The sequence below is a fragment of the Macaca mulatta genome, chromosome 11 (genome assembly GCF_049350105.2).
Source record: "Macaca mulatta isolate MMU2019108-1 chromosome 11, T2T-MMU8v2.0, whole genome shotgun sequence".
In the NCBI taxonomy this organism is placed as follows: domain Eukaryota; kingdom Metazoa; phylum Chordata; class Mammalia; order Primates; family Cercopithecidae; genus Macaca; species Macaca mulatta.
In genome coordinates, this window is record NC_133416.1 from 129,639,813 (window position 1) to 129,666,957 (window position 27,145).

The following is a 27,145-nucleotide window of genomic DNA, read 5'->3' on the forward strand; positions in this document are numbered from 1 at the left end:
GCATAGTGGCACACGCCTCAGCTACTCAGGTGGCTGAGGCAGGAGAATCCCTTGAACCCAGGAGGCGGAGGTTCCAGTGAGCCGAGACCACACCACTGCGCTCCAGCCCAGGCGACAGAGCGAGACTCCATCTCAAAATAAAATAAAATAAAATAAAATAAAATAAAATAAAATAAAACAACAACAAAAAACAAAGTTGAAAGACAAGTCACAGACTGGGAAGATGCTTGCAGCTTTTATAACCCATAATGGTCAACATCTAGAATATACGAAGAATTACTCAAAGAGAAAAAAATGGGCAAAGAAAACGAACAATTTTTTGAATAGAAAATCTGAAGCATCAGTAAACATATAAAATGGGACTCAGCTTCACAGTAATCAATACTGTGATACTTTCACACTCAGAAACTGGGCAAAAATTAATGCCTCAAGTTAAGGAAATGCCAAACTTACTTTGAACGCACCCTCTGATTCCATGGATAAGAGATCCCCATCGAATGGAATGAGATCTAAGCTGTACTCCTCCCTGTGAATAAAGGATCCCAAGACTCCCAGATCCTTCAATCGCTGTTCGCACAACAGGCTACGGCGTGGCACAAACAGAATATGAAAATCTCTCGTTGGGCCTCGTCTATCTTCACTGCAAAGGAAGCAACATTTGTTAGCTTATGAGCTCCTATAAGTCATAGACCACTTTGCTTTTTTTATCCCCACTGCCTGGCACACAGCAGGCACTAAATAAATGCTGGCTAGATAAATAATATAAATACTGACTCTCAGGCTGGGTGCAGTGGCTCACAACTGTAATCCCAACACTTTGGGAGGCCAAGGTGGGCAGATCACTTGAGGTCAGGAGTTCGAGACCAGCCTGGTCAAGAGACTAAAACCCCATTTCTATAAAATATACAAAAATGGCCGGGCACAGTGTCTCACACCTGTAATCCCAGCACTCTGGGAGGCCCAGGCGGGCGGATCACAAGGTCAGGAGTTCGAGACCAGCCTAGTCAACATGGTGAAACCCCATCTCTACTAAAAATACCAAAAATTAGCCGGGCATGGTGGCAGGAACCTGTAATCCCAGCTACTCGGGAAGCTGAGGAAAGAGAATCACTTGAACCCGGGAGGCAGAGGTTGCAGTAAGCCAAGACCACGCCACTGCACTCCAGCCTGGGCAACAGAGTGAGATTCCATCCCAAAATAAAAAATAAAATAAAATATACAAAAATTAGCTGGGTATGGTGTGCCTGTAATCTCAGCTACTTGGGAGGCTAAGGCAGGAGAATTGCTTGAACCCTGGAGGCAGAGGTTGCAGTGAGCAGAGATCCCACCACTGCACTCCAGCCTGGGCAACAGAGTGAGACTGTGTCTCAAAAAAATAACCAAAAACTGACTCTCAGACAGAAAGTGTTACAGCTGTGCCCACTCTCTCTCTCTTTCTTCCCCGACAGGAAAGCAGCACTGAGTCCTGGCTAGAACTTTCTAGCATTCTCTTAAACCATTTATGGGGCATTAAAGCTCTCAGGTTTATTGAAATAGGGTATCTGTGTCTCACTAAAAACAAATGGTTCTTCAACCGAAGCAATGCAGCCAGAAAGAGTCTTAAATTAAAATGAAAGATCACTCTTGACTCCCGGCCTTACTCTCCTTGACAGAGGACTTCCAAAAATAGCGCACATGCTTTTAAGATTTTAGGGGCTGCAACAATCAATTGTACCACAGAGTGGAGACTGGGCTGCGAGCACTTCCTCTATAGACTGGATGCTATATTAAATTTTAATCAGCTTTTTTTTTTTTTGCTTATGAAATTCAAGTACATGCAGTATATTTAAAAATTACTGCTGGAGGTTTATTTTTTTAAACTAGGTCCTTTTTACTGACACAGGTTTAAGCTTTTGGCTATCCTGAAGGAATGGGGTTATAGGATAACCCTCCTCTCAAACTGCTGAGAACGACCTCCTAAGTTTCCCATCTTCTCTATTTTCAATTTTTGGGGGGTACATAGCAGGCACATGTATTTATGGGGTCCATGAGATGTTTTGATACGGGCATGCAGTGGGAAATAAGAACATCATGGAGAACAGGCGGGCACATCCTCTCAAGCACTTATTCTTTGAGTTACAAACAATCCAATTACACTCTTTTCTTTTTTTGAGATGGAGTCTCCCTCTGTCACCCAGGCTGGAGTGCAGTGGCGTGATCTCAGCTCACTGCAACCTCTGCCTCCCAGGTTCAAAAGATTATCATGCCTCAGTCTCCCGAGTAGCTGGGACTAAAGGCACACGCCACCACACCTGGCTAATTTTTGTATTTTTAGTAGAGACGGGGTTTCACTATGTTGGCCAGGCTGGTCTCGAACCCCTGACCTCAAGTGATCCACCTGCTCTGGCCTCTCAAAATGCTGGGATTACAAGTGTGATCCACCATGCCCAGCCTCACTCTTCAAGTTTAAAAATATGTAATTAAGTTATTATTAACTATAGTCCCCCTGCTGTGCTATCAAATAGTAGGTCTTATTCATTCTATTTTTTTGTACCCATTAACCATTTCCACCTTCCCCCAGCCCCCATCTTCTCTTTCATATTCTTCCATGCTTATCCCAGTTTTTCAAAAGACCACCTTGCACTGGCAAGAGTGAGGGTCTTCCATGAGAAGGAGCTCATACATTAAAAGCATCATATGGACCAAACTCTTTTAGATCAAACACAAGCTCTGAGATACCTGAGCACGTTTTCAGCAATTATATCCATCAACTCTAGCCTGGGTCTGACAAAAAAAATAATATTCTTGACATCAGCTGCCGGCAAACGATTCCCTTTAAGTGTGAACATTTTTTCCACTTCATGTTCCTAGGCAAACACATACACAAAAGGTTAACAGAAAGACTGAAATTTGCCTGTCATTTTCAGACTCAGAAATCATAAATACCCCCAATCAAGTGCACGTTAATATTTTAATATCGAAATTTAGATTCCCTCAAAGCCAAATACATAAAGGACAAAGTTTCAATATAAAGCCACTGGTTTTTTTTTTTTTTTTTCTGAGACAGAGTCTCGCCCTGTCACCCAGGCCAGAGCGCAACGGCGCGATCTTGGCTCACTGCAGCCTCCGCCTCCTGGGTTCAAGTGATTCTCCTGCCTCAGCTTTCCGAGTATCTGGGATTACAGGTGCGCACCTCCGTGCCCAGCTAATTTTTGTATTTCTAGTAGAGACAGAGTTTCACCACAGCAGCCACGCTGGTCCTGACGTCCTGACTTCGCAATCCACCCGCCTCGGCCTCCCAAAGTGCTGGGTTTACAGGCATGAGCCACCGCGCCCGGCCTTAAAGCCACTGTTACTGCATCAGCATTCAAATGATGCTTACATGATGAACTATCAAAGACACCAGGTAATGGTCACATAATGCTAGAATCAGTACAGAATCACTGGCCAATGGATACAAAATGTTAATCGGGCACTAGTATTAGTGTTTATAAAGACCAAACAGCCTTGCAAACCAATGATTCAGGAAGAAATATAAAATCCTATCATAACTGCTAAAGTACAGAATTATTAATCCCTTAACAAACCCCAAATAGCTCATTTACCTTCAATAGTGAATACTGTGCAATCAGGCCAAAGGGTCCAGTTAGGTATTCATCCCAAACTATTGCCTGTAAGAGGGGAGAAACATTCTCTTATTATAGTTAATATCAGGAATTTTAACAATATCAATAAAAAATTGCCTATCATAAACAGGAGGAATATTTGCTTCAAATTCTGGGTTAAAAAATTTTCTCTTAGTGTTACAAGGTTAAAATAACAATAAAGCAGAAAAAAGAATTTAAAAATGTTTGGGCTTTTGCTGTTATTTCATTTTTGAGACAGTCTTGAGTGTTGCCCAGGCTAGAGTACAGTGGTGTGATCTCGGCACACTGCAACCTCCGCCTCCAGGGTTCAAGTGATTCTCCTGCCTCAGCCTCCTGAGTAGCTGGGATTATAGGCATGCACCACCATGCCTGGCCAATTTTTGTACTTTTAGTAGAGATGGGGTTTCACTATGTTGCCCAGGCTGGTCTCGAACTCCTGACCTAAGGTGATCCACCCACCTTGTCCTTCCAAAGTGGTGGGATGACAAGCATGAGCCAATGCATGCGGCCGAATAAAAAAAAATTTAATTACTTCTGACCACATTCACATCCTTGTATATCTGTGTCATGGATTTATCAAATTGAGCTATATGGAAATTGTCAATTATACAGAATTAAAACCTACGATATAGGTATCACAAATCTTATTTGGGCAAAAGAGGATTTTTTTTTTTTTCTTTGGAGATGGGGCAGTGGTGGAATCACAGCTCACTGCAGCCTCGATTTCCTGGGCACAGATGATCTTCCTATCTCAGCCTCTGGAGTAACCGGGACTACAGGTGTGTGCCACCACATCAGGCTAATTTGTGTTTTAGTAGAGATGAGATTTCACCATGTTGCCTAGGCTGGTCTCCAACTCTGGGCTCAAGCGATCTGCCTGCTGTGGCCTCCCAAAGTGCTGGGATTACATTGCACTTCCTCTTCCACCACACCTGGCCAGAAGAGAAAATTCTTAAAAGCTCAGTAAGTTTAAGTAACTTTCCAAGGCCATATAGAGACCTCAGACCATACAGAGTGTAAGGGAGTGAGGACTCCAACCTAGGACTTTTTGACACCACGAGTCACTGCTCTGGACCCCTATGAGTATTTCTACTGCTTAACTCCAGTATAAATTTTTTTCTTAAACTAAAATATTTATTTAAATAATCGTACATTAACATTTAATTAAAAGAAATAATACAGAGCGAGCCCCTGTACACTTTGCTCAGTTTCCTCCAGGGGTAACATATTACAACCAGGAAATTGACATTGATAAAATCCATGATGTTATTCAGATTTCAGCATCCTTTGCTGAATTGAAACTGGACCCCTATGATGTAGCCTGTTTTTTTCTCTCAAAGGCTGCTAGCACCCACTCTACCTCTTCGGGTTCTGTTCTCTCCAAGACTGAGGCTCCCCAGTTCGACTTTTCACAGTTGTACTGTAACTTAGGGTGACGTATAAACCCTAAGGGGATGAAGGAGAAGTGACACCATTCACAAGAAATCCTATAAATTCTCTGATCTAGTTCCTGACTCCCTTGTGAAAACGGTGCTACTAGATAAGTTATACTACCTTAGGAGGCCAGGTTAAAAGCCCAAATGATTACAACTTCTCTCTTAACACGCGTGAGCAGCAGGTTGCAAGGTGCTGGTGTTTCAAGACAGTTTCTAAGGTACGATTTGTACTGACACGTATGATCCCCGTAATGAATGGACACTGGACCATCCACATTGTTGGACCGCCCACCCGTCCGGTGCCTCGGCAGGCAGCAGAGGAAACACCTGACGTAAACCGGCTCATCAGCGGCTGGGCTATCACAGTGGCTTACTCTGCTCTCACAAAACAGTCGCGGTGCCACTCCGGGTCCAGGCCGTACGCCCAGGGCCCCCCCTTCATCGCTACAGGGGTGCAGGTAAAAGGGCCCCGAGGCTCGCCTCCTTGGAAGCCCCGGGGACCTCGTAAACCGCGAACTCAGGCGGCAGGGAACGGATTAAGCCAGGCCGGACCAAGGCAGGCGAGGGCGGTGTCGCTGCCTCCCGCCCCTCACCTTGCTTCCTGCGCACTTGTCCAGGAACTCGCGCAGCTCGCGGCGCACCGCCTCGCGCAGCACGTTTAGGTTCACTCGCCCGTAGGACAGGTGTGCCGCCATCTTGCCCCACCACCCCCTGCCCCACAACGCCAACCACGTCCGCCGGTTCCAACGGGAGGACCACTGACGCAGTCACGTGACAACGCGTCCACGTGACTGATGCGGCTGCGCATGCCAACTCGGAAAACGGAAGCTACCGGGTTGGGGTTCTACCTCGCCTGGCCCTAGTGTCCACCTCTTTCTTCTACCCCAGTGGTGGTTCAGATTCTCGCCAAGACCCAGGGCGCGTTTCAGAACCTGGTCACTCCAGGAGTCGTCCGGCGCTGAAAAGCGATTTTAAAGATCTGGAGTAGACCGGGCGCGGTGGCTTACGCCTGTAATCCCAGCACTTTAAGAGGCCGAGGTAGGAGTGATAGCTTGAGGCCGGGAGTCCGAGACCAGCCTGGGCCGACTTCGTCTCAAACAACAACAACAACAGCAAACCAACCAACCAACCAACCAAACAAAACATTGACTCTCTCTTGTCCCTTTTAAAAATCGCGAATTTTTATTTGCAGCAAAGGTACTTGCTGTAAGATGATATCTTAAGGCCAAATTTGGATAGAAAAAAAAGCACATTTTTTTTGAGACGGTCTCACCCTGTCGCCCAGGCTGGAGTGCAGTGACGTGATCATAGCTCACTGCAGCCTCTACCTCCCGGGCTCAAGTGATCCTCCCACCTCAGCGCCGGAGTAGCTGGAAGCACGCCACCCACTGCTCAAATATTTTAAATTATAGCAGTCAGAAGGTTCTTAGCTTTGCACTAATCAAGGCTGTTTTGATTTGTGAGCTAAAATGTATGAGTATGGTGAGGAGTCGAGGGAATCTTGAGTGGACTTTTTTTTGGGGGGGGAGGGGGGGTAATCCCTTCCTAACAGACTTTTACAGAGATGTGGCATTTCACACAAAACAGTATTGCTTCTGGAATCCAGGTCCCACCACTTGCCTCAGTAAAATTACTGTACCTCAGTAAAATCATGTTACCTCTGAGTTGTAGTGAGGACCAAAGAGGACATGAATTTCATCGTGTAGTCCACGTGAGAGGCTTAGCTGGGTGCCTGGAACTTAATTGCTCAATAAATTATTAATATTAGTAGAATATATGCGTTTCAATACTTTGGGGGTGGAAATGGGCTTTTTGGGATCTGGTCAAAGATGAAAATTTCCTTCTTTGAGTGCATAGCTTACCTTTTTTTGAGACGGAGTCTTGCTCTGTCACCCCGGCTGGAGTGCAGTGGCACCATCTCGGCTCACTGCAACCTCTGCCTCCTGAGTTCAAGCAATTCTCCTGCCTCAGCCTCCCGAGTAGCTGGGACTACAGGCATGTGCCACCACGCCTGGCTAATTTTTTGTGTATTTTTAGTAGAGACGGGGTTTGACCGTGTTAGCCAGGATGGTCTCAATCTCCTGACCTCATGATTCGCCCACCTTGGCCTCCCAAAGTGCTGAGATTACAGGTGTGAGCCACCACGCCCAGCCCCCAATTTTTTCTTCTTTTTTTTTGGTGAGATGGAGTCTCGCTGTCGCCCAGGCTTCAGTGCAGTGGTGCAATCTTGGCTCACTGCAATCTCCGCCTCCCGGGTTCACGCCATTCTCCTGCCTCAGCCTCCCAAGTAGCTGGGACTACAGGCGCCCACCACCACACCCAGCTAATTTTTTATATTTATTGTAGAGATGGGGTTTCACCGTGTTAGCCAGGATGGTCTTGATCTCCTGACCTCGTGATCTGCCCACCTCTGCCTCCCAAAGTGCTGGGATTACAGGCGTGAGCCGCCGCGCCCAGCCAGCCACCAATTTCTTAAAAACCATTTAGTAACAAGACTGCAGTAGAAATTGCTATATGACTGTATAGGGTTTGATCATTTGAAGTAAAACCATTATGACAAACCTGAGAATATCAGTTTACTACCATTAGCAAAAAAGAATAGCCCTTTATTGGCTGGGCAAGTACAGCTCACACCTGTACTCCCAACACTGTAGGAGGCTGTGGTGGGAGGATCGCTTGAACCCAGGAGTTCAAAACCAGCCTGGGCAACATAGGGAGACTCACTCTCTACAAAAAAATTAAAAAATTAGCCAGGCGTTGTAATCCCAGCACTTTGGGAGGCCAAGGTGGGCGGATCACGGTCAGGAGATCGAGACCATCCTGGCTAACATGGTGAAACCCCGTCTCCACTAAAAATACAAAAAACTAACTGGGCGTGGTGGCAGATGCCTATAGTCCCAGCTACTGGGGAGGCTGAGGCAGGAAAATGGCGTCAACCCGGGAGGCGGAGCTTGCAGTGAGCTGAGATTGAGCCACTGCAGTCCAGCCTGGGCGACAGAGCAAGACTCCGTCTCGGGGAAAAAAAAAAAAAATTGGCAAGGTGTGGTGGCACTTGCCTGTAGTCCTAGCTACTTCAGTGGTTGAGGCGAGAGGATTGGTTGAGCCCAGGAATTGGAGGCTGCAGCAATCCACAGCCTGGGCAACAGAGTGAGACCCTGTCTCAAACAAAACCAAACCCACAAAACAAAAACGAATAACCATTTATTAAAGTAGATACAGAACACTTGTTTGGCCAAATTTTAATACTGCTTTACATGTTTTCTGTTTGTGAAACAATTTGTATTACATTTATAACCAAAAATTTCAACTGGTAACAGATTTAATATTCACTGTCAAACACACAGTTGATCATCTTGAGGGGAAAATACATCAAAGGCATATATACAATTATAGAAGTTCTTATTGTACATGTGGCATGGAAGATACATTTTATTCCTTTTTACATATTCTAGAAGACATTCAAATGAAGATAAATAGATTCAAACTGGTCGATAAACTGTTCTGGTGCTTTGAGGTCCTTCATTTTCTTTTTTGTGATAAGAAAATCCAAAATTATTAATGTTGAATTTCTCATCGTACATTCATCTAAAAACAGTAAAAAAAACTTGTAAAGGAAGATTGTAGACTGGTTAATTTAGGCGTTTTATACTGGCTTATTGTTAACTGACTGCTGGGGATACCTGCTAGAGAAGGAAACAAAATTGGAGAAAATTCCTCCAGTTATTTAAATCTGTTTAAGAAATAAAAGGAAAACAAACAAATGAAAATGTTGCAAAGCCGCATGATGCTATGTCTGGCCTAGTCCGTTATGTCCTAATGATCATTTTAAGTGTTTTCTTTTTCAAAAAGGTAAATATCCAAAAAGAAAGACACATTGTGTATGTTTTTTTTCCCAAAATATAGATTTTTAAAAAATATATACATATAATATATAGAAGCTGAAATTATGGAAAACTAATAAACAAAACACCACAGTAGATTAAGTGGGTGCAGCATATAGATTATCAAATGTCCCCACAGCAGTTTGGGGGCTTTCCCCTCCCTTTACCTGCTTCATGATTTTATAATCACACCTAAGTATTATCAAGCCTGAAACAAAGGCACTACTGATAACAGGTAGTGCAAAGAGCTCAGATATTTCTTTGAATAAGAATAAAATACTTTAAATGAGTAGATGAAAATGCAAAATGGCACATTTTTTCAACTCATTCCAGTGTCAAAGCTTAACCAAAAAATCTAAATATACAAATGCAGCCTGGAAATATTTTAGTGCAAATATGAAAAGTAACGGCATAATTTAAAGTTACTTAAATAAGGTATTATAAGGGTAGGGATTTTTCTATGAGATCTAGGGACAATAAATGTAATGGCATCTGGTGCAATGTCTTCAAACTTGAAAATCAAGAAAACAAAATTCGAGGTGAAAACTCACCTACTAAATATTTATTCTTCTAACTCATAAGGGGAGACTAAAGGGCAATTTGTTGAAGATCAAAATATTTTCCTAGATTTGCTGATGGGGTAAAAAATACCATGAGTTCTCTTGGAGTCTGCACACACAATGCTGGTGTTACGCTGTGTCAGTGCGAGTGCATCTGAGAGAGCCGTGTCCTCCACTTGAGGCTTCATCAGAAGGTCTCGTCGTCATTGCAGTTGGTGGCCCAGTGTCCAAACATCTCACAGATTTCACAGTATGGGCGCTCCTCACCCCGACTGCCATGGTGTGTGGAATGGGGAGGGTCCTCTGACATCTGTGCCTGGGTAGGACAATCCTCTGTATCGTGGAGATCAAAGCAGTCACAAATGTCACAGAAGAGGCGAGGTTTCTTCTTGGACTGTTTCTCCTGATCATCGCTACAAATGTCAATGTGTGAAATCAGAAAATGAGTAAGAAGAAACTGAAGAGACAAGAACACTTGCAAAGAATTTAAAAAATTAAGCATGAACTAACTATGGTCAAGTCTGTGAGCCTCCAATATAAGTAGTACATTATTCCACATTTAAAGTTTTTTTGTTTGTTTGATTTTTTGAGATGCAGTCTCACTCTGTCACCCAGGCTGGAGTGCAGTGGCACGATCTTGGCTTACTGCAACCTCCGCCTCCTGGGTGCAAGCAATTCTCCCGCTTCAGCCTCCTGAGTAGCTGGGATTACAGGCGCGCACCACCCCCGTCAGCTAATTTTTTTGTATTTTTAGTAGAGATGGGGTTTTGCCAGGTTAGCCAAGTTGGTCTCGAACTCCTGACCCCAGGTGATCTGCCCACCTCGGCCTCCCAAAGTGCTGGGATCACAGGTGTGGCCACCATGCCAGCCTCACATTTAAAATTTTCACATCAAACCATTTGTAGTCTCCTCTCACTCACTTGCCAGATTTACGGAAATCTATTTATGGCAAAGGAACCGCAAAACAATTGGTTTTTTTTGTTGCGTCTTTTTACAATCCCCTAGAGAAGCTGATTTTAAAAACATATTTATTTTGATGAAACTAAAGTTCCAATCAGTATGGCTTTTTTTGAGACAAGGTCTTGCTCTGTCACTCAGGTTGGAGTACAGTGGCACAATCTTGGCTGACTGCAACCTCCACCTCCAAGGCTCAAGCAGTTCTCCTGCCTCAGCCTCCCAAGTAGCTGGGATTACAGGCATGCGCCACTATACCTGGCTAACTTTTGTATTTTTTGTAGAGACGAGGTTTCACTATGTTGGCCAGGCTGGTCTCGAACTCCTGACCTTAAGTGATCTGCCCGCCTTGGCCTCCCAAAGTGCTGGGATTACAGCAATCAGTATGTCTTCATATGAAATACCTGTCATAATTGTTCAGGTCATCCCCGTTCCCATTCAGGGCTGCTTCTGACATCATTTCCACCTTCATCTTGAGGTCTTGATTCTTCCTTTGAAGGTCCACTATTACTGAATTTAGGAAATCAATCTGATTTGTTAAAAAAAAAAAAAAAAAAAAAAAAAAAAAGATGTGTAAAATGTCAAGAATATATATAAGCTGAAGCATCAAGAAGTCATGAAGTTTATACCTTTAAGCTCTGGCGGCAAAATGTGCAGAAGGGGCCAACAGTGGCTATTAGGAACCCATGCTTTTCACTCTCCCCAAGGACAGGCATGCTGAGATTGTGTGAGTAAAGAGCTGAACTTAAATGAGGCTATGTCTAGGTGGTAAGACTATGGCAGTTTCTTTTACCCCCTCATACCTTTCAGATTTCTTCAAATGTTCCTGAGTAGATGCTATTTTATATTTAAAAAAACATTTAAATTACACTTCATTAAATGTTTCTAGGTATAACATGGGTAAAACTTCATTTCTTTTTGAGGCAAATGAAATTATTCTTTTTTTTTTTCTCGCTCTGTTTTCTAGGCTGGAGTGCAGTGTCAGGATCTCAGCTCACTGCAGCCTCTGTCTTTTGGGTTCAAGCGATTCTCCTGTCTCAGCCTCCTGAATGGCTGGGATTACAGGTACGTGCTACCATGCCTGTCTGATTTTTGTAGTTTTAGTAGAAACAGGGTTTCACTATGTTGGCCAGGCCAGGTGTCAAACTCCTGACCTCAGGTGATCCGCCCGCCTTGGCCTCCCAAAGTGCTGGGAATACAGGAGTGAGCCACTGTGCTGGGCCATGAAATTATTTATTTATTTATGAGACGGAGTCTTGCTCTGTTGCCCAGGCTGGAGTGCAATGGCTCGATCTTGGCTCACTGCAACTTCTGCCTCCCAGGTTCAAGTGATTCTCCTGCCTCAGCCTCCCTAGTAGCTGAGACTACAGGCACGCGCCACCACACCCGGCTAATTTTTCTATTTTTAATAGAGACGGGGTTTCCTCATATTGTCCAGACTGGTCTCAAACTTCTGACCTCGTGATCCGCCAGTCTTGGCCTCTCAAAGTGCTGGGATTACAGGCATGAGCCACCGCGCCCAGATGAAATTATTCCTAAACATCTAAGTCTGTGGGTTGGTGGAGTGCTATTGGTTCATGAAAAACTGTAAGAAACATTTTTTTTTTTAATAGGAAAAATCTTGCATTCTCCAAAAGTCATCATCTTACATTTCTGAATATATGGGCACAAGTTTGTTTTCATTCTACCACATAAAAAATATTGGCCGGGCACGGTGGCTCACGCCTGTAATCCCAACACTTTGGCAGGCCGAGGCACGCAGATCACCTGAGGTCGGGAGTTCAAGACCAACATGGCCAACATAGTGATACCCTGTCTCTAGTAAAAATACAAAAATGAGCCAGGTGTGGTGGTGTATGCCTGTAGTCCCACCTACTCAGGAGGCTGAGGCTGGAGAATCGCTTGAACCCAGGAGGCGGATGTTGTAGTGAGCCATGACTACACCACTGCACTCCAGCCTGGGCAACAGAGCAAGACTCCATCTCAGATAAATACACACACACACACACACACACACACACACACACACTGCATAAAAAGGTTAGTTCTTCCATTAAACTCTACAATACATCCAGGATTTTTCTTTTCTGTAGATTTGAAAAAGTCACATGGAAATTTCCTTCAGACTGTCATTTATCAACTGACTGGTAATGGTGGAGCAATAAGTAAACATGTCCTCAGGGAAAATGGAGAAAGCTAAAGCTCCCTCCCAACCGAGGAGAGACAGCCGAGCACGCCAACTAGGCGGTGTTCAGGTACCACCCAGAGGGCGAGCACCTGTGCCAAGAGCCCTGGGGCAGCAGGGACAACAAGATGGCCAACAGGAGGGACTGCTCTTGTCCTGAACATTTCCTTTCAAACGAAGGGCATTTTGACTTAAAAACAAAAAATTTCTTTCTTCTGCAAATAATAAAAACATCTCATTTCTCTAAATTGAAAGAACCCACTTTATAATATTTAAAATATATATAGATATACACATACATATATACATAAATATTTTACTTTTTAAAGAAATATTTGGTCTTTTTCTCCTGCTGGGGAGTTATGAAGCAAAGTTAGCAGTCACTGCAGTCCTTCTCTGCAGCATATCCCAGCATCATGGAGGCCACCTATGAAGGCAGACCTACTGAGTCTATCTTCACTTCTCAAAGTGCATTTTCTAAGTCATCATCATGTTAAGAGCTCCATTTGAGGAAGAAGAAAAAGCCACAATACGGATGTAAGTATAGTGGGAAACTCTACACACACACACACACACACACACACACACACACACACACACACACACGTGTGCACGCAAATTAGGAAACATGAAACGAACCATTTGCTGATGGGAAGAAAAGTGTTGTCAGCAGCAGATGAACCAGACCGAAGCAGAAAGGAAGGGGGAAGAGAAGACACTGTTAGTTATTAAGCCCGGTAGACATACAAAGAGGACAATGCTAATCCATGGGAAGTTTGTACAATGTTGAATCGTTTCATGCCCCTCAAGGGAGGTGTCTGGCAACTAAAACCTCAAGGTGAGTTTTTCTTTTATTTAAAAATAAAATGTGGCTTTTGTACTTTTGAATTTTGAACATGACTAATACATACAAAATATATTATTAAAATTAAAAGATGGATGTTTATTGCTGTATACAATTATATTTCCAAATACAGAATAGTTTGCCTTTATATAACCCCTTTCTACAAATTTTTGTCTGTTTTGAGACAGGGCCTTGCTCTGTCACCCAGGCTGGAGTGCCCATGTTGCGCAGGCTGGTCTTGGGCTCGAGTGGTCTGCCTACCTTGGCCTACCAAAGTGCTGGGATTGCAGCTGTGAGCTGCTGTGCCCGGGCCCCCCACCCCACCTTTTTTTTTTTTTCTGAGACAGGTTCTTCCTTTGTCAGTGAGGCCTAAGTGCAGTGGCATGATCATGGCTCACTGCAGCCTCAACCTTCTGGACTGAAGTGATCCTCCTGCCTCAGCTTCTGGGGTAACTAGGACTACAGGAGCATGTCACCATGCCTCAGTAATTTTATTTTTTATAGAGATAAGGTCTTGCCATTGTTGCTCAGGCTGGTCTCGATCTTCTGATCTCAAGCAGTCCGCTTGCCACAGCCTTCCAAAGAGCTGGAATCATAGGCGTGAGCCCCTGCACCTGACCCAGGCCCTTAACATTTTTTTTAATTAATTAATTGTTTTGAGACAGGGTCTTGCTCTGTCACCCAGGCTGCAGGCTTTTTTTTTTTTTTTTTTTTTTTTTTTTTTTTTGTAGAGATGAGGTCTCGCTATGTCCAGGTTGGTCTCAAACTTTTGAGCTCAAGCAATCATTGCACCTTGGCCTCCCAAAGTGCTGGAATTACAGGGATGAGCCACCATTCCTGGCCTAATCCCATTTTTAGTTTAAAACTAAAGTTGTTTTGTTAATTTTTGCTTTAAGAGACTGAGTTTTCAAGAAATCAGTCTTTTTAAGGTTAAGATGAGTAACCCTTTGACAGAGCAATTCTACTTCTAGGAATTCATGTTGCAGAAATACAAATACGTAAAATGATAGCTGCCCAAGATAATTCCTTACAGCATTGTTTATAATACACCCAAAGGATCAGAAACATCCCAAGGGTCATTGTCAACCAATAGGGAACTGACTAAATTATAGTAAATCCACGTAATGGAACACTACATAGCTATAAAAAAGATAAGTGCAGAACGGTTTATGTAGAGTATGCCATTATCTACGTTACAAAAGGGAGGGAAGACTGTATTAGTGTTGGCTTATATACACATTTTTTAAAAATCTCTGAAAAGGAAAGACACTAATAACAGTAATTAACTGTTTGCAGGGTTGAGAACTGAGCAGAAGAGAGAGAAGGTTTGGATATTTAATGTATGTATGTTTAATTCTGTTTAATGTTTGGACTAGAGGAATGTATTACCCATTCAAAAGACTAAATGATACAAAAGGCATCAAATGAGAAGGAAAATAAACCAAAAGACTCAATGATTTTGAAAAATAGCAAGAAAGCAAAGCAATAAGGCAGGAACATTACCTGACTCTCCTGGGCTCTTTCATCCTCGTCTGCCTGAGTGTCCGTATTACCTTGTATTTGAGAAAAAAAAAAAAAAAAAGTGGAGGGAGAAGAGATGTATATTTTTAATCACAATCTAAACTGCAGGGAAAGGGCCTGTGTTCAAAACTCATTTTCCTGTGGACTTCCCAGATGCACCACTTTGAGCACATGTGGATGAGTTCCTGTCCCCTTGCGGGACCCTACAGGGTCTCACAGACACCAGCCCTGCCCTTCACGTCGTGCTCTCCCTCAGGCCTGCTAACTCCTGGGTAAGAATGCCTGTCACATCCATCTGAACGTACACAGGCAATCCACCCTTCTTCACCAAAGGGACCACCTCTTCTCCTGCACTGCTGTGTGCTTTAAGACCCCCCAGTCTGGATGGCAGCAGGCAGTCATCATCGTAGGTTTGTGACAACATTGACAGACCACAAGGCGGCCCAGGAATAGGGACGGCAGGCACGTGGGGTTAGCCCTCGATTGATTAAGTAGTGGAAGACCCTGAGGAGAGTCAGGGTCAGGGCAGCATGAGAGCTGTCTTCGAAGAGCATCTCTACTAGAAAGGGCTCCTCGGGAGGAAGCGCGGTGCACAGAGCAGCACTGGGCAGGCGTCCTTTACCTGAGGAGCTGCTGAGCTGCCTCTTGTTTTCTTTGAGTTGAAGCTCCAAGTTCTTTACCTTGAGCTCAAGCTTCACCTTATCAGACTCTAGAGTCTGAACAACTGAATGCAAGGACTTGGCAGAGGCGTTTTCTCCCCTGAGCACTGTGACCTGAAACACAGTTGTTGAGCTTAGGCTGGGCGTTCGAACAAAGGGAGGCAGCGTGAAAGCTCGCGCACCCTGTGTGGTACTCTACCTCATTTCTCAGTTTCTCCAGCTCGGCATCCTTCTCTGTGAGTAAGGCACTAGTGATGCTGATGGATTTCTGCAAGGAAGCTTTCTCTTCATCTGCGTCTTTTATGAACTTGGATTCTCTAAAAGACCAAAGAGTTAAAAGTTCCACAAATCAACCGAAAGACTGGTCAGTGTACAAGTGTTCTTGAACAAACATATCATTAACGTTAATGTAAAAATATATATATATATATATAAAACAGGGAAGTTTTATAGGGAGTTAAGGCTATTATGCTCACAAAATTTTACTTGAAATTTTACTTACTGTGAGGGGAGAAAAAGTTTACCTATGCATAGACATGCCAGAGTCTGCATATGATTGTATCCATTTGAACTTAAAGAAACAAGTTAATAAATCTGGAAGAGGTAGAATTAAAAAAGAAAAACCGGTTGCACCCTCCCCAATATTCTACTAAAATCTAACCCCGAGTTGAATTTTGTTAATTCTTGAATAAATTATTACCAAGCAATAATAACAATTAAAATGCACACATGCAAAGCAGTTATACAGATGTCATGCAGAGCAGCTTTATGCTGGAAATATCAATTGGTTCTCACTAATTTCAGTAACTTTTTTAGCAAGTTCCAAGAATGGGTGTTTAAGATGTTATGGGCCAAAACAGTAGTAAAGATTATTATTATTACTCAAACTGAAGGATTATTACTTTCCAGCCATAGACTCTGAAGAGGACATTAAATTAGCTCATAGAAATTAGTGGTAATTCCATAAAGGCTAGAACAGAAAATGTTACAATGGTTTTCTCAGGTGCAGAATGAAAGCATGGGGAGCCTGGAAGGAGGAGCTCAGAACGCCTGGTTATGTTCTCAGCCTGACTCAGTACTTGGTTATCAGCAGAGGGCAGGGGTGAGGCCGTTAATGAGTGGGCTGTGGGAGTGGGAAGAAAAAGGGAAAGATGAAGGAGGAACAGGGAGGGACGCAGGACACAGTGAAAAAGCCCAAAGAGCAGGCTAGCATGTGTTTCCATATGTGTACCTATTTAAAGTTGTGGGTTTTTTTTTTTTTTTTTTTTTTTTTTGACAGAGTCTCGCTCTGGTGCCCAGGCTGGAGTGCAGTGGCGTGATCTCTGCTCACTGCAACCACCGCCTCCTGGGTTCAAGCGATTCTCCTGCCTCAGCCTCCCGAGTAGCTGGGATTACAGGTGCACACCACCATGTCTGGCTAATTTTTGTATTTTCAGTAGAGATGGGGGTTTCACCATGTTGACCAGGCTGTTCTCAAACTCCTGACCTCAAGTGATCTGTGCACCTCAGCCTCACAAAGTGCTGGAATTACAGGCTCCCACCACCAGGCCCAGCTAATTTTTGTATTTTTAGTAGAGTCCGGGTTTCACCATGTTGGCCAGGCTGGTCTCAAACTACTGACCTCAGGTGATCTGCCCACCTTGGTCTCCCAAAGTGCTGGGATTACAGGTGTGAGCCACTGTGCCTGGCCATACTTAAAGTTTTGTTATAAAAACTTGCATTTTAAAATGCCAAGGTCATTAAAGAGAAGAGAATGCTGAGAAACTGTCATATACAGAGGAGACGAAGGAGATATGACAACGAACTGCAAGGCAGGATCCTAGTTTGGATGCTGGAACACAAAAGGACATTAGTGAGAAAACTGGTGAAATCTGAATGAAGTCCCTTGTTTCAGTTGAGAGTATGCTGCTCATGGTAATTTCTTAGTTTTTTTATAACTGTGCCAGGGCTGTGTAGGATGTTCAATTAGGGGCATCTGGGGGAAGGTCTATGAGAACTGGATGCACTATGTTTGCAACTCTTCTGGAAATCTGAAATTATTTTACAATAAAACGTTTTCAAGCGACATGCAGTGTGAAACACGAGAGGAAAATGACAAAAATACTTTAGGAAAAACAAAACTGGAGAAAAATTTCCTAGGCTAGGCCACAAGCCATACAACCTAAGATACTGCATTAGCAGAGACAATCATCAGTGAGCGGTCATAACCTTCACAAGAAGTCAAATCACACCTGCTGCTATTCCAAGGAACTGGGAAAATGCAGAGGATGTACTGGTTGTCTGTTTTGGAACCAACTGGAGGAACAGGAAACTGAGGCCCAGGTTAGAAACGGCAGAATGTATGTCTGGTTAGTGAGACCCAAGATATCCGGCACACAAGTTACAGAAATCTCATGACTTATGGCAAATTGAAACTCTACACAAAGATGAAAATATAAGTGTTGTATTTATCTCATTGTGTGGCTTACACTTACACTCCAGAATGAGAAGTAGTAAGAAAAGAATCTGAGACAGAAATTTCTTGAATTAAAAACCCCAACATTACTCACGCACTGGAAACGGGTGGGCATCAGTGCAGGTAAATTACTAAGCTAGTAACACCTTGTTAGGACATAGGCTCTTGCTTAGGTTAAAACAGCAACTTAAATGAAAGGAATGTACAGGCGCTTTTTGCCATCTGGGAAGTAAAAATATCTGATGTCATCCAAAAATGCAATAAAGCCTGGGTTTCAGCTAGGCACGGTGTCTCATGCCTGTCACCCCAGCACTCTGGGAGGCAAAGGCAGGAGGATCGTTTGAGGCCAGGAGTTCGAGACCAGCCTGGCTGACACAGTGAGACCCTCGCCTCTACAAAAACTTAAAAAAAAAAAAAAAAATAGCTAGGCATGGCAGCGCATGCCTGTTGTCCCAGCTACTAGGGAAGCTGAAGTGGGAGGATCGCTTGAGCCCAGGAGCTTGAGGTTGTAGTGAGCTGTGATAGTGCCACTGCATTCCAGTCTGGGCAACAGAGCAAGACTCCGTCTAAAAAAAAAAAAATTCCCGGGTTTCTTATGTTTCTATTAAACGCATTTAGTAATTGATTGTGTTATAAAAATGATTTCCAGAGCTTCACTTGCTATAAATCCAACTCAAATTTGAAAAATGTAATTTTAAATGTTTTTACTAAAAAAATACCAGGATTTGGGGTTGTCAAGAAGAGATTTAGATTTCCCTATAATCGGGACTCTATTTGGCCAAGATCCCACAGATGCTCAGTGCTGGGGAGGAATAAACAAACCTCCAGCTGGCAGAAGGAAAAAGGGACAGGTGTCCTTCTTGGGGGCCACCAAACAGACTCTGCTCATAATCACATACACACACAACCTCTCAGTCTGGCTGCTTTCTAAGGAGATGGCTGCCAGAATGTTTCTTATACAAGTTACCAACACGTGCATGGTTAAGAAATCTGACTTGTGATTTATATACCAGATGACAGGGTAAGTAGACTCTGGCAGCTCATCTTTGCGACCCATCGTCATCGCTAGCTTCTTAAGCCATCTCTAAGCCCCAATTCCACCATGCACACCACCAGGAGGGGCGAAAATAAACCATGCCAACATTACTGACATCTGAGTCACAAATTGTATTAAGCCATTAGCTGGAATGACTTGGTATTACCAAAAAAAAAAAAAAAAAAAATCAAGAAGGGAAAATAAACATAATATGAAAGAAGGGATAGAGGGACCAGAAATCTCTCTCTCTCCATCTCCCAAGGGAACATTTTATCTAGATTCTTTCCTTACTACTTATATAAGAAATAAATTCCAGTAATGAAGCAAATACCTTAAAGTGTTACTGGGCAAGCTTTAAAAATGCAAGATAACAAGAACCAAATATTAGAACCATGAAGAGAAATGCAAATACAGTAAGGAGACTAAATTTGCACTGAAGTTATTTGCTGTACATAGATATAAAAAGGAAATATATGTGTGTGTTTGTGTGTGTGTATATATATATATATACTGCTGAGAATATTTTACAAAACAAAAGCAAGACACAGAGGGACAAAGGCAGCCAAAAAATATATACAACAATTTGGTTTACTAAAAATATATGAAATTTATTTATTATAACGTGGATAGACTTTCTTTAGTCTTACCATTAAAGACACACAGATATAGCAAAGGAAGCAAGAGTAGGAAAGGGAAAAGAGAGGGGTGAAATGAGCATTGGTAAGTAGCGCAAGCTCGGAGACAGTCAGACAGTTAGCAACCCACAGTGAGCCGGATGAGCTGAAGTAGCACGGGACCTCTTCAGAATTTGGGGGCTTTATTGTCAAACCAGTTTTCACTCCTAACAGAAATACTGCATGGGCACTGACAGGATGCATTCTGACTCCAAAAATCCATGCCTTGTGCTTTGGCTTTGGAGCCCCTTCTTTGACACGAAAAAGCCTGGAGAAGGGAGCGAAACCAAACCAGCTCCCGAATCTGCATCAGGCTTCAGAGGCACAGATGAACAGACCCCCCCAGCTCTGGCAATTAGAGCAATGCGAGGCATACCCTGCTTTACCCATTAGACTCTTAGAGCCTGTTTTAAAAGGCTTGCCCAACTTGAGAGTTTTTCAAAGAAATGATTACATTTTTATGCTTGGGGAAAAATTTTTACTACATATTGCTTGCAACTCGGTGTTTAAAGTTACAAAAAAAAAAAAAACAACAGCAAATAAAGAAAGGTTCTACTAATTTCTTTCTGTCTTTCTTTCTTTCATTTTTTGAGATGAGAGTCTCGCTCTGTTGCCCAGGCTGAAATGCAGTGGTGCAATCTCGGCTCACTGTAACCTCTGCCTCCTGAGTTCAAGCAACTCTCCTGCCTCAGCCTCCTGAGTGGCTGAGATTCCAGGCACGTGCCACCACACCCAGCTAATTTTTGTATTTTTAGTAGAGATGGGGTTTCACCATGTTGGCCAGGCTGGTCTTGAACTCCTGACCTCAGGTGATCCTCCCAAAGCACTGGGATTACAGGTGTAAGCCACCGTGCCCAGCCAGATTCTACTAACTTCTTAATGATAACCAGTTTAATCCTACAGTTGGGAGTAACGTCTGCACTTGAATATCATGACCATTTGGCCAAAGTGATTCTATTACTCTCTTAACTATGTATATTTAATGACCACTTCTGAATTCAAGTGTTGACTAAGCTCTCAGTTCTTGCATGACCAACTACTTTTCAAATACTTCACAATGTAAGTATTTGCAAGGCTTTTTAAATTAATAGTATATTGTTCTTTTTGGTACTCAATGGTTGATACATTTATTTAATCATTACACACAGACCTACATATGAATCCTTCATCAAACTGACTTTTAGAAGGCATCCCAACTATTAGCTAAAATACATTTACATACAGGTTTCTAAAATAGCGATAACTTTCCATAAGCATTAATTAACAAACAAACAAAAAACACTTTTACATATGAGAAACTAGGAGTGAAATTTTCACTCCCAGAAAAAGTTATCTTTATCTATAATTTCTGATGAAAATTAAGAGTGATTTTCAAGAGACATTCCCCTAAACATTGAGGACATAAAACAGGAACAGAGAGAAGTAGGAGAGAACTTCACAGCCCCCAAATTTGTTCCATTTTTTTTTTTTTTTTTTTTTTGAGACGGAGTTTTGCTCTTGCTGCCCAGGCTGGAGTGCAATGGCGCGATCTCAGTGCACTGCAACCTCTGCATCCCGGGTTCAAGCGATTCTCCTGCCTCAGCCTCCTGAGTAGCTGGGATTACAGGCGCCCATCACTACGCCGGCTATTTTTGTATTTTTAGTAGAGACGGGGTTTCACCATGTTGGCCAGGCTGGTCTCGAACTACTGACCTCAGGTGATCCACCTGCCTTGGCCTCCCAAAGTGTTGGGATTACAGGCGTGAGCCACTGCGCCTGGCCATATTCCATCTTTTTAAGCCATGAAAAACGTCCTATGCCTAACCGTATTTTGAAAGGCATGTAATTTAAAGTTACATAAGGACTTTGTCATTAAGTACGTCATATTTTTTTAAAAATATATATACATAAATAATAAATAAATAAATAAAAAGCTGAAAAATTCACTGAGAAGAGAACCAGCATAAAAATCTGATGACCTGAGTCTTTAGCCTGCACCCATCTTTTATTAGTCCTGAGTTCTTGGCCAACTTGCCTAACTTTTTGAGTTTTAGTTTCATCGTTTTATGTATTTATTTTATTTTAGAGACAGAGTCTCGCTATGTTGCCCAGGCTAGAGTACAGAAGCTCTTCTCAGGCATGATCAGAGTGCACTACAGCACTGAAAACCTGTGCTCAAGTGATCCTCTCACCTCAGGCTCCTGAGTAGCTGGGACTACAGGCATGTGCCACCACGTCCAGCTAATTTCATCATTTGAAAATGCAAGCTCCACCATTATATTTCACTGGGTTGTTTTGAGATGAGATCAATTTGTGAATTATGAAGTGCTACATAAATGTAGGGAGACACCAGTCTTTTTTTTTTTTTTTGAGATGGAGTCTTGCTCTGTCACCAGGCTGGAGTGCAGTGGCACGATCTCGGCTTACTACAACCTCCACCTCCTGAGTTCAGGCAATTCTCCCACCTCAGCCCCCCGAGTAGCTGGGACTACAGGCATGTGCCACCATGCCCAGCTAACTTTTGTATTTTTAGTAGAGATAGGGCTTCACCTTTCACCGTGTTGGCCAGGATGGTCTCGATCTCTTGACTTTGTGATCCACCCGCCTCGGCCTCCCAAAGTGCTGGGATTACAGGTGTGAGCCACTGCGCCCGGCCTAATTTTTGTATTTTTAGTAGAGACTGGGTTTCACTATTTTGCCAGGCTGGTCTTGAACTCCTGACCTCAAGTGATCCACCCGACTTGGCCTCCCAAAATGCTGGGATTATAGGTGTGAGCCACAGCGCCTGACCTCTTTTTTTTTTTTTTTTTTTAAATGAAGACACAGTCTCACCATGTTGCCCAGGCTGGTCTCGAACTCTCATGCTCAAGTGATCCTCCCTCTTTGGCCTCCCAAACTGCTGGGGTTACAGGCATGAACCACCTTGCCCGGTCACAGCTCCCTTGCCAGAATGCTACAGGAATAAGTCCTATTTATTTTTCCACATGTCCTTGATAACTCCTTACATAAGCGTTTAAAAATAAATAAATAAAAACCTTATTTACGTAAAATTAAATACCCTGAGGCCCACAGAGACAGAATGGTGCCTGTAAACAGGAATGAGGTTTAGGCACGGCAAACTAGGCATCACTTTTCAAGGTCCCTGGAGAACATCTGGCTGGGCTGAGAATCATTGGTCATGCTATTCTTTAAGGTTTGTTTCTAGTTTTAGTTTTAGTTTTGTTTCTAATAAGCAAAAAAGCACATCACTATTGTGATATGCACCCATTTAGTATTCTGCAGCAACTGCTGGACAGGCTGTGGTTCTCAGCAGTAGCACCCACTAAACCTGCTTGGCACCGTGTAAAGCACATTCTCTAAACAAAAAACACACATTTTAAAAGATCAGACAGGCCAGGTGCAATGGCTCACGCCTGTAATCCCAACACTTTGGGAGGCTGAGGTGGATGGATCACGAGGTCAGGAGTTAGAGACCAGCCTGGCCAAGAGGGTGAAACCCTGTCTCTACTAAAAATACAAAAATTAACCGGGCGTGGTGGTGTACGCCTGTAATCCCAGCTACTTGGGAGGCTGAGGCAGGAGAATTGCTTGAACCTGGGAGGTGGAGGTTGCAGTGAGAGCCAAGATCATGCCACTGCACTCCAGCCTGGGTGACAGAGCAAGACTCTGTCTCAAAAAAAGAATTAGACAAAAACTTATCAGGGGCATGGCAGTGGTGAAACACACAAGCATTCTGAGTATAAACACCACCTTAGGGAAATTTCATTAAGTATTTCTAAATTTAAAAAAAGGAAAGGTAGCCTGGGCAACATAAAGAGACCTTGTCACTATAAAACAATTTTTAACTGGGCACGGTGGCTCCCACACCTGTAATCCCAATACTTTGGGAGGCTGAGGCGGGCAGATCACAGGGTCAAGAGATCGAGACCATCGTGGCTAACATGGTGAAACCCCATCTCTACTAAAAATACAAAAAATTAGCCAGGCATGGTGGCGGGCACCTGTAGTCCCAGCTGCTCAGGAGGCTAAGGCAGGAGAATGGCGTGAACCCGGGAGGCAGAGCTTGCAGTGAGCCGAGATTGCGCCACTGCACTCCAGCCTGGGCGACAGAGCGAGACTCCATCTCAAAAAAAAAAAAAAAAAAAAAAAAAAAAAACTTAAAAGCCGGGTGCGGTGGTTCACATCTGTAATCCCAGCACTTTGGGAGGCCGAGGCAGGTGGATCACAAGGTCAGGAGATTGAGACCATCCTGGCTAACACGGTGAAACCCGCCTCTACTAAAACCACAAAAATTTAGCTGGGTGTGGTGGTGGGCACCTGTAGTCCCAGCTACTCAGGAGAGGGAGGCAGGAGAATCGCTTGAACCCAGGAGGCAGAGGTTGCAGTGAGCCGAGATCGTGCCACTGCACTCCAGCCTGGGCCACAGAGTGAGACTCCCTCTCAAACAAACAAACAAAAAATTAGCCAGGTGTGGTCACGCATGCATGCCTGTAGTCCCAGCTACTTGGGAGGCTGAGAGGTGGGAAGATCAATTGAGCCCAGGAGATTGAGGCTGCAATAAGCCATGATTGAGCCACTGTACTCCAACCAGGGCAACAGAGCAAGACCATGTCTTGAAAAAAAATAAATTTAAAAAAGAAAATGCATCCCTGGACCAAGGCCTAATGTCCTTTAGAATGTGGCTAATGGAATCCAAATAGCTAAATCTAAATAAATAAATAAAACCCTCAACTCCTAAGCAACTGCCATGCTGGCAGAGGAGACAATGCTGTGTAAAACACACACCTCAGTAGGTTGGTGGGGAAACCTGCTCTGCCCTGACGAGTGGGAATAAAATACTTCATGAGAGCATGGAGAAATTACTGGTTATGCTACTGTTTAAGGTTTGTTTTTATTTCTAGTTTTGTTTCTAACAAAAAGCACATCACTGTTGTGATATGTACCCATTCTGTAGCGCCCGCTGGACAGACTGTGGTTCTCAACAGTAGCACCCCCTAAACTTGCTTGGCACTGTGTAGCACAGACATTCTCTAAACAAAAACTGCACGTTTTAAAAGAGCAGACAAAGACTTATCAGCTTATAGAAGCAACAGGCTTCTGTACAATTATTTCTGTGGGCCGTGTTCTTCCTTACTGGAAAATACTGAAAAAGTTATCCTAGTTTTTAATTTGAGTATCATTTGACTATCATGGGAGAGTAAGTAAAAGCCTTTTAAAGCAAATAGAAACATTTTTTTTTTTTTTTTTTTTGAGACGGAGTCTCGCTCTGTACCCCAGCCTGGAGTGCAGTGGCCAGATCTCGGCTCACTGCAAGCTCCGCCTCCCGGGTTCACGCCATTCTCCGGCCTCAGCCTCCCGAGTAGCTGGGACTACAGGCGCCTGCCACCTCGCCCAGCTAGTTTTTTGTATTTTTTTTTTAGTAGAGACGGGGTTTCACCGTGTTAGCCAGGATGTTCTCGACCTCCTGACCTCATGATCCGCCCGTCTCGGCCTCCCAAAGTGCTGGGATTACAGGCTTGAGCCACCGCGCCCGGCAACAGAAACATTTAAAATGACATTACCCATTATTAGTGAACATTAAAATTTTTATATAATTGAAATCAGTATTTACATCCAGATCAATAACTATATGTAAGACTCTAGTATTTTTAGTTACTGAAACTAGGAGATAACAGTGGTGTAACATGAGACAATCTGATTTTAGATCACTTCTGAGTGAAAGCAACTGAACATGGCTTACAAATAAAACTACTGTGAAACTTCTGCAAATGAATTTTCTTTTTTTTTTGAGACGGAGTCTCGCACTGTCGCCAGGCTGGAGTGCAGTGGCGCTATGTTGGCTCACTGCAACCTCCGCCTCCCAGGCTCAAGCGATTCTCCTGCCTCAGCCTCGCAAGTAGTTGAGATTATAGGCGCCCGCCACTATGCCCGGCTAATTTTTTGTATTTTTAGTAGAGATGGGGTTTCACTATGTTGGTCAGGCTGGTGTCGAACTCCTCGTGATCCGCCAGCCTTGGCCTCCCAAAGTTCTGGGATTACAGGTGTGAGCCACTGTGCCTAGCCCTGCAAATGGATTTTCATATTTTGTCAATTACAAGTACCAAACTATCACAATGCCATTTTCCGAATATAAGAAGGTCACTTGTTTTCTGCTATAAGTTACTACACATACCATGTTCTGACATCTTATTAAACACACACACATACAACAGTAAACAGAAAGCTTACCTTTTTTTCATTTCTAACAACTGATTATTGAGCACAGATCTTTCTTCTTCCAGCTAGGAAAAAAACATAAAAAACTTTCGTTCATAACCAGGCCACAGAGAGGCATATTTTTCATCCCACATGTCATCCCCCAGGTTCCAGGATACCTAAAGCCACTGGCTTTCCTCACCAGCAATGAAGAGTAGCAAGTGGTCACTCTATCGCAGGATATTGTTATTAATATATAAATCACTTATGACCTCAGTAACTCCCCCTCCTCAGGGATCTGAGAGTTAAAAATATTAAATAATAACACCTTGAACACAACAAAGCACCACATCTTAAGTATTCAAAATTTTTTTTTTTTTTTTTTGATACGGAGTCCCACACTGTCGCCCAGGCTGAAGTGCAGTGGCACAATCTCTGCTCATTGCAAGTTCCACTTCCCGGGTTCACGCCATTCTCCTGCCTCAGCCTCCTGAGTGGCTGGGACCACAGGCGCCCGCCACCATGCCCAGCCAATGTTTTGTATTTTTAGTAGAGATGGGGTTTCACTGCGTTAGCCAGGATGGTCTCTATCTCCTGACCTCGTGATCCGCCTGCCGGCCTCCCAAAGTGCTGGGATTACAGGCACAAGCCACAGCTCCCGGCCAGCATTCAAAAATGTTAATTGGCCAGGCGCAGTGACTCACACCTGTAATCTCAGCACTTTGGCGGGGCCAAAGTGGGCGGATCACCTGAGGTCAGGAGGTCGAGCCCAGCCTGACCAACATGGTGAAAGCCCATCTCTACTAAAAATATAAAAATTAGCCGGGTGTGGTGGTGTATGCCTATGATCCCAGCTACTAGGGAGGCTGAGGCAGGAGAATGGCGTGAACCCGGGAGGCGGAGCTTGTAGTGAGCTGAGATCGAGCCACTACACTCCAGCCTGGGCGACAGAGCGAGACTCCGTCTCAAAAAAAAAGATTGTTAAATGAGTGAGTAAAGCTCCACTGCTAACATTCTAGTTCCTCTACTTAAACCGCAAAGGTCAAGTGTCACTAAATGGCAGAGGTTAGGAGCAGGCTACCTACTCTCTATGGGCCTCAATTTACTCATCCATCAATTCAACACACATTCACTGAATGG

General features: G+C 43.6%; 2 protein-coding genes and 1 long non-coding RNA gene across 20 annotated transcripts in view; all 3 read right to left on the reverse strand.

The window, feature by feature from the left end:
• Positions 1-5,825, reverse strand: part of VPS33A (VPS33A core subunit of CORVET and HOPS complexes) — a 35,251-nt gene extending 29,426 nt beyond the window's left edge. For 5 of the 7 annotated variants that reach the window (XM_077952551.1, XM_077952550.1, XM_077952549.1 and 2 more), the window contains exons 1-4: positions 5,656-5,825; positions 3,585-3,650; positions 2,719-2,846; positions 454-640 (exon numbers count right to left, since the gene is read on the reverse strand). In XM_077952551.1, coding sequence (XP_077808677.1) covers positions 454-640; positions 2,719-2,846; positions 3,585-3,650; positions 5,656-5,757 — 483 coding nt within the window. In that variant the 5' untranslated portion in view covers positions 5,758-5,825. 7 annotated transcript variants of the gene reach the window in all.
• Positions 5,826-8,250: 2,425 nt separating this feature from the next.
• Positions 8,251-27,145, reverse strand: part of CLIP1 (CAP-Gly domain containing linker protein 1) — a 147,444-nt gene continuing 128,549 nt past the window's right edge. For all 11 annotated transcript variants that reach the window (XM_077955576.1, XM_077955581.1, XM_077955573.1 and 8 more), the window contains 6 exons: positions 26,039-26,091; positions 15,866-15,983; positions 15,630-15,780; positions 14,990-15,039; positions 10,862-10,986; positions 8,251-9,916 (listed from right to left, as the gene is read on the reverse strand). In XM_077955576.1, the coding sequence (XP_077811702.1) occupies positions 9,691-9,916; positions 10,862-10,986; positions 14,990-15,039; positions 15,630-15,780; positions 15,866-15,983; positions 26,039-26,091 (723 nt within the window). In that variant the 3' untranslated portion in view covers positions 8,251-9,690. The remainder of the gene's footprint in view (positions 9,917-10,861; positions 10,987-14,989; positions 15,040-15,629; positions 15,781-15,865; positions 15,984-26,038; positions 26,092-27,145) is intronic.
• On the reverse strand, positions 23,028-25,179 carry LOC144333190 (uncharacterized). 2 transcript variants are annotated; one of them, XR_013401654.1, is made up of 2 exons: positions 24,315-25,179; positions 23,028-23,371 (listed from the first exon to the last, which is right to left on the reverse strand). It is a non-coding gene; the product is annotated as an uncharacterized LOC144333190 (long non-coding RNA). The 2 variants fall into 2 exon arrangements; XR_013401655.1 differs by having other exon boundaries at positions 23,028-23,380; positions 24,315-25,176.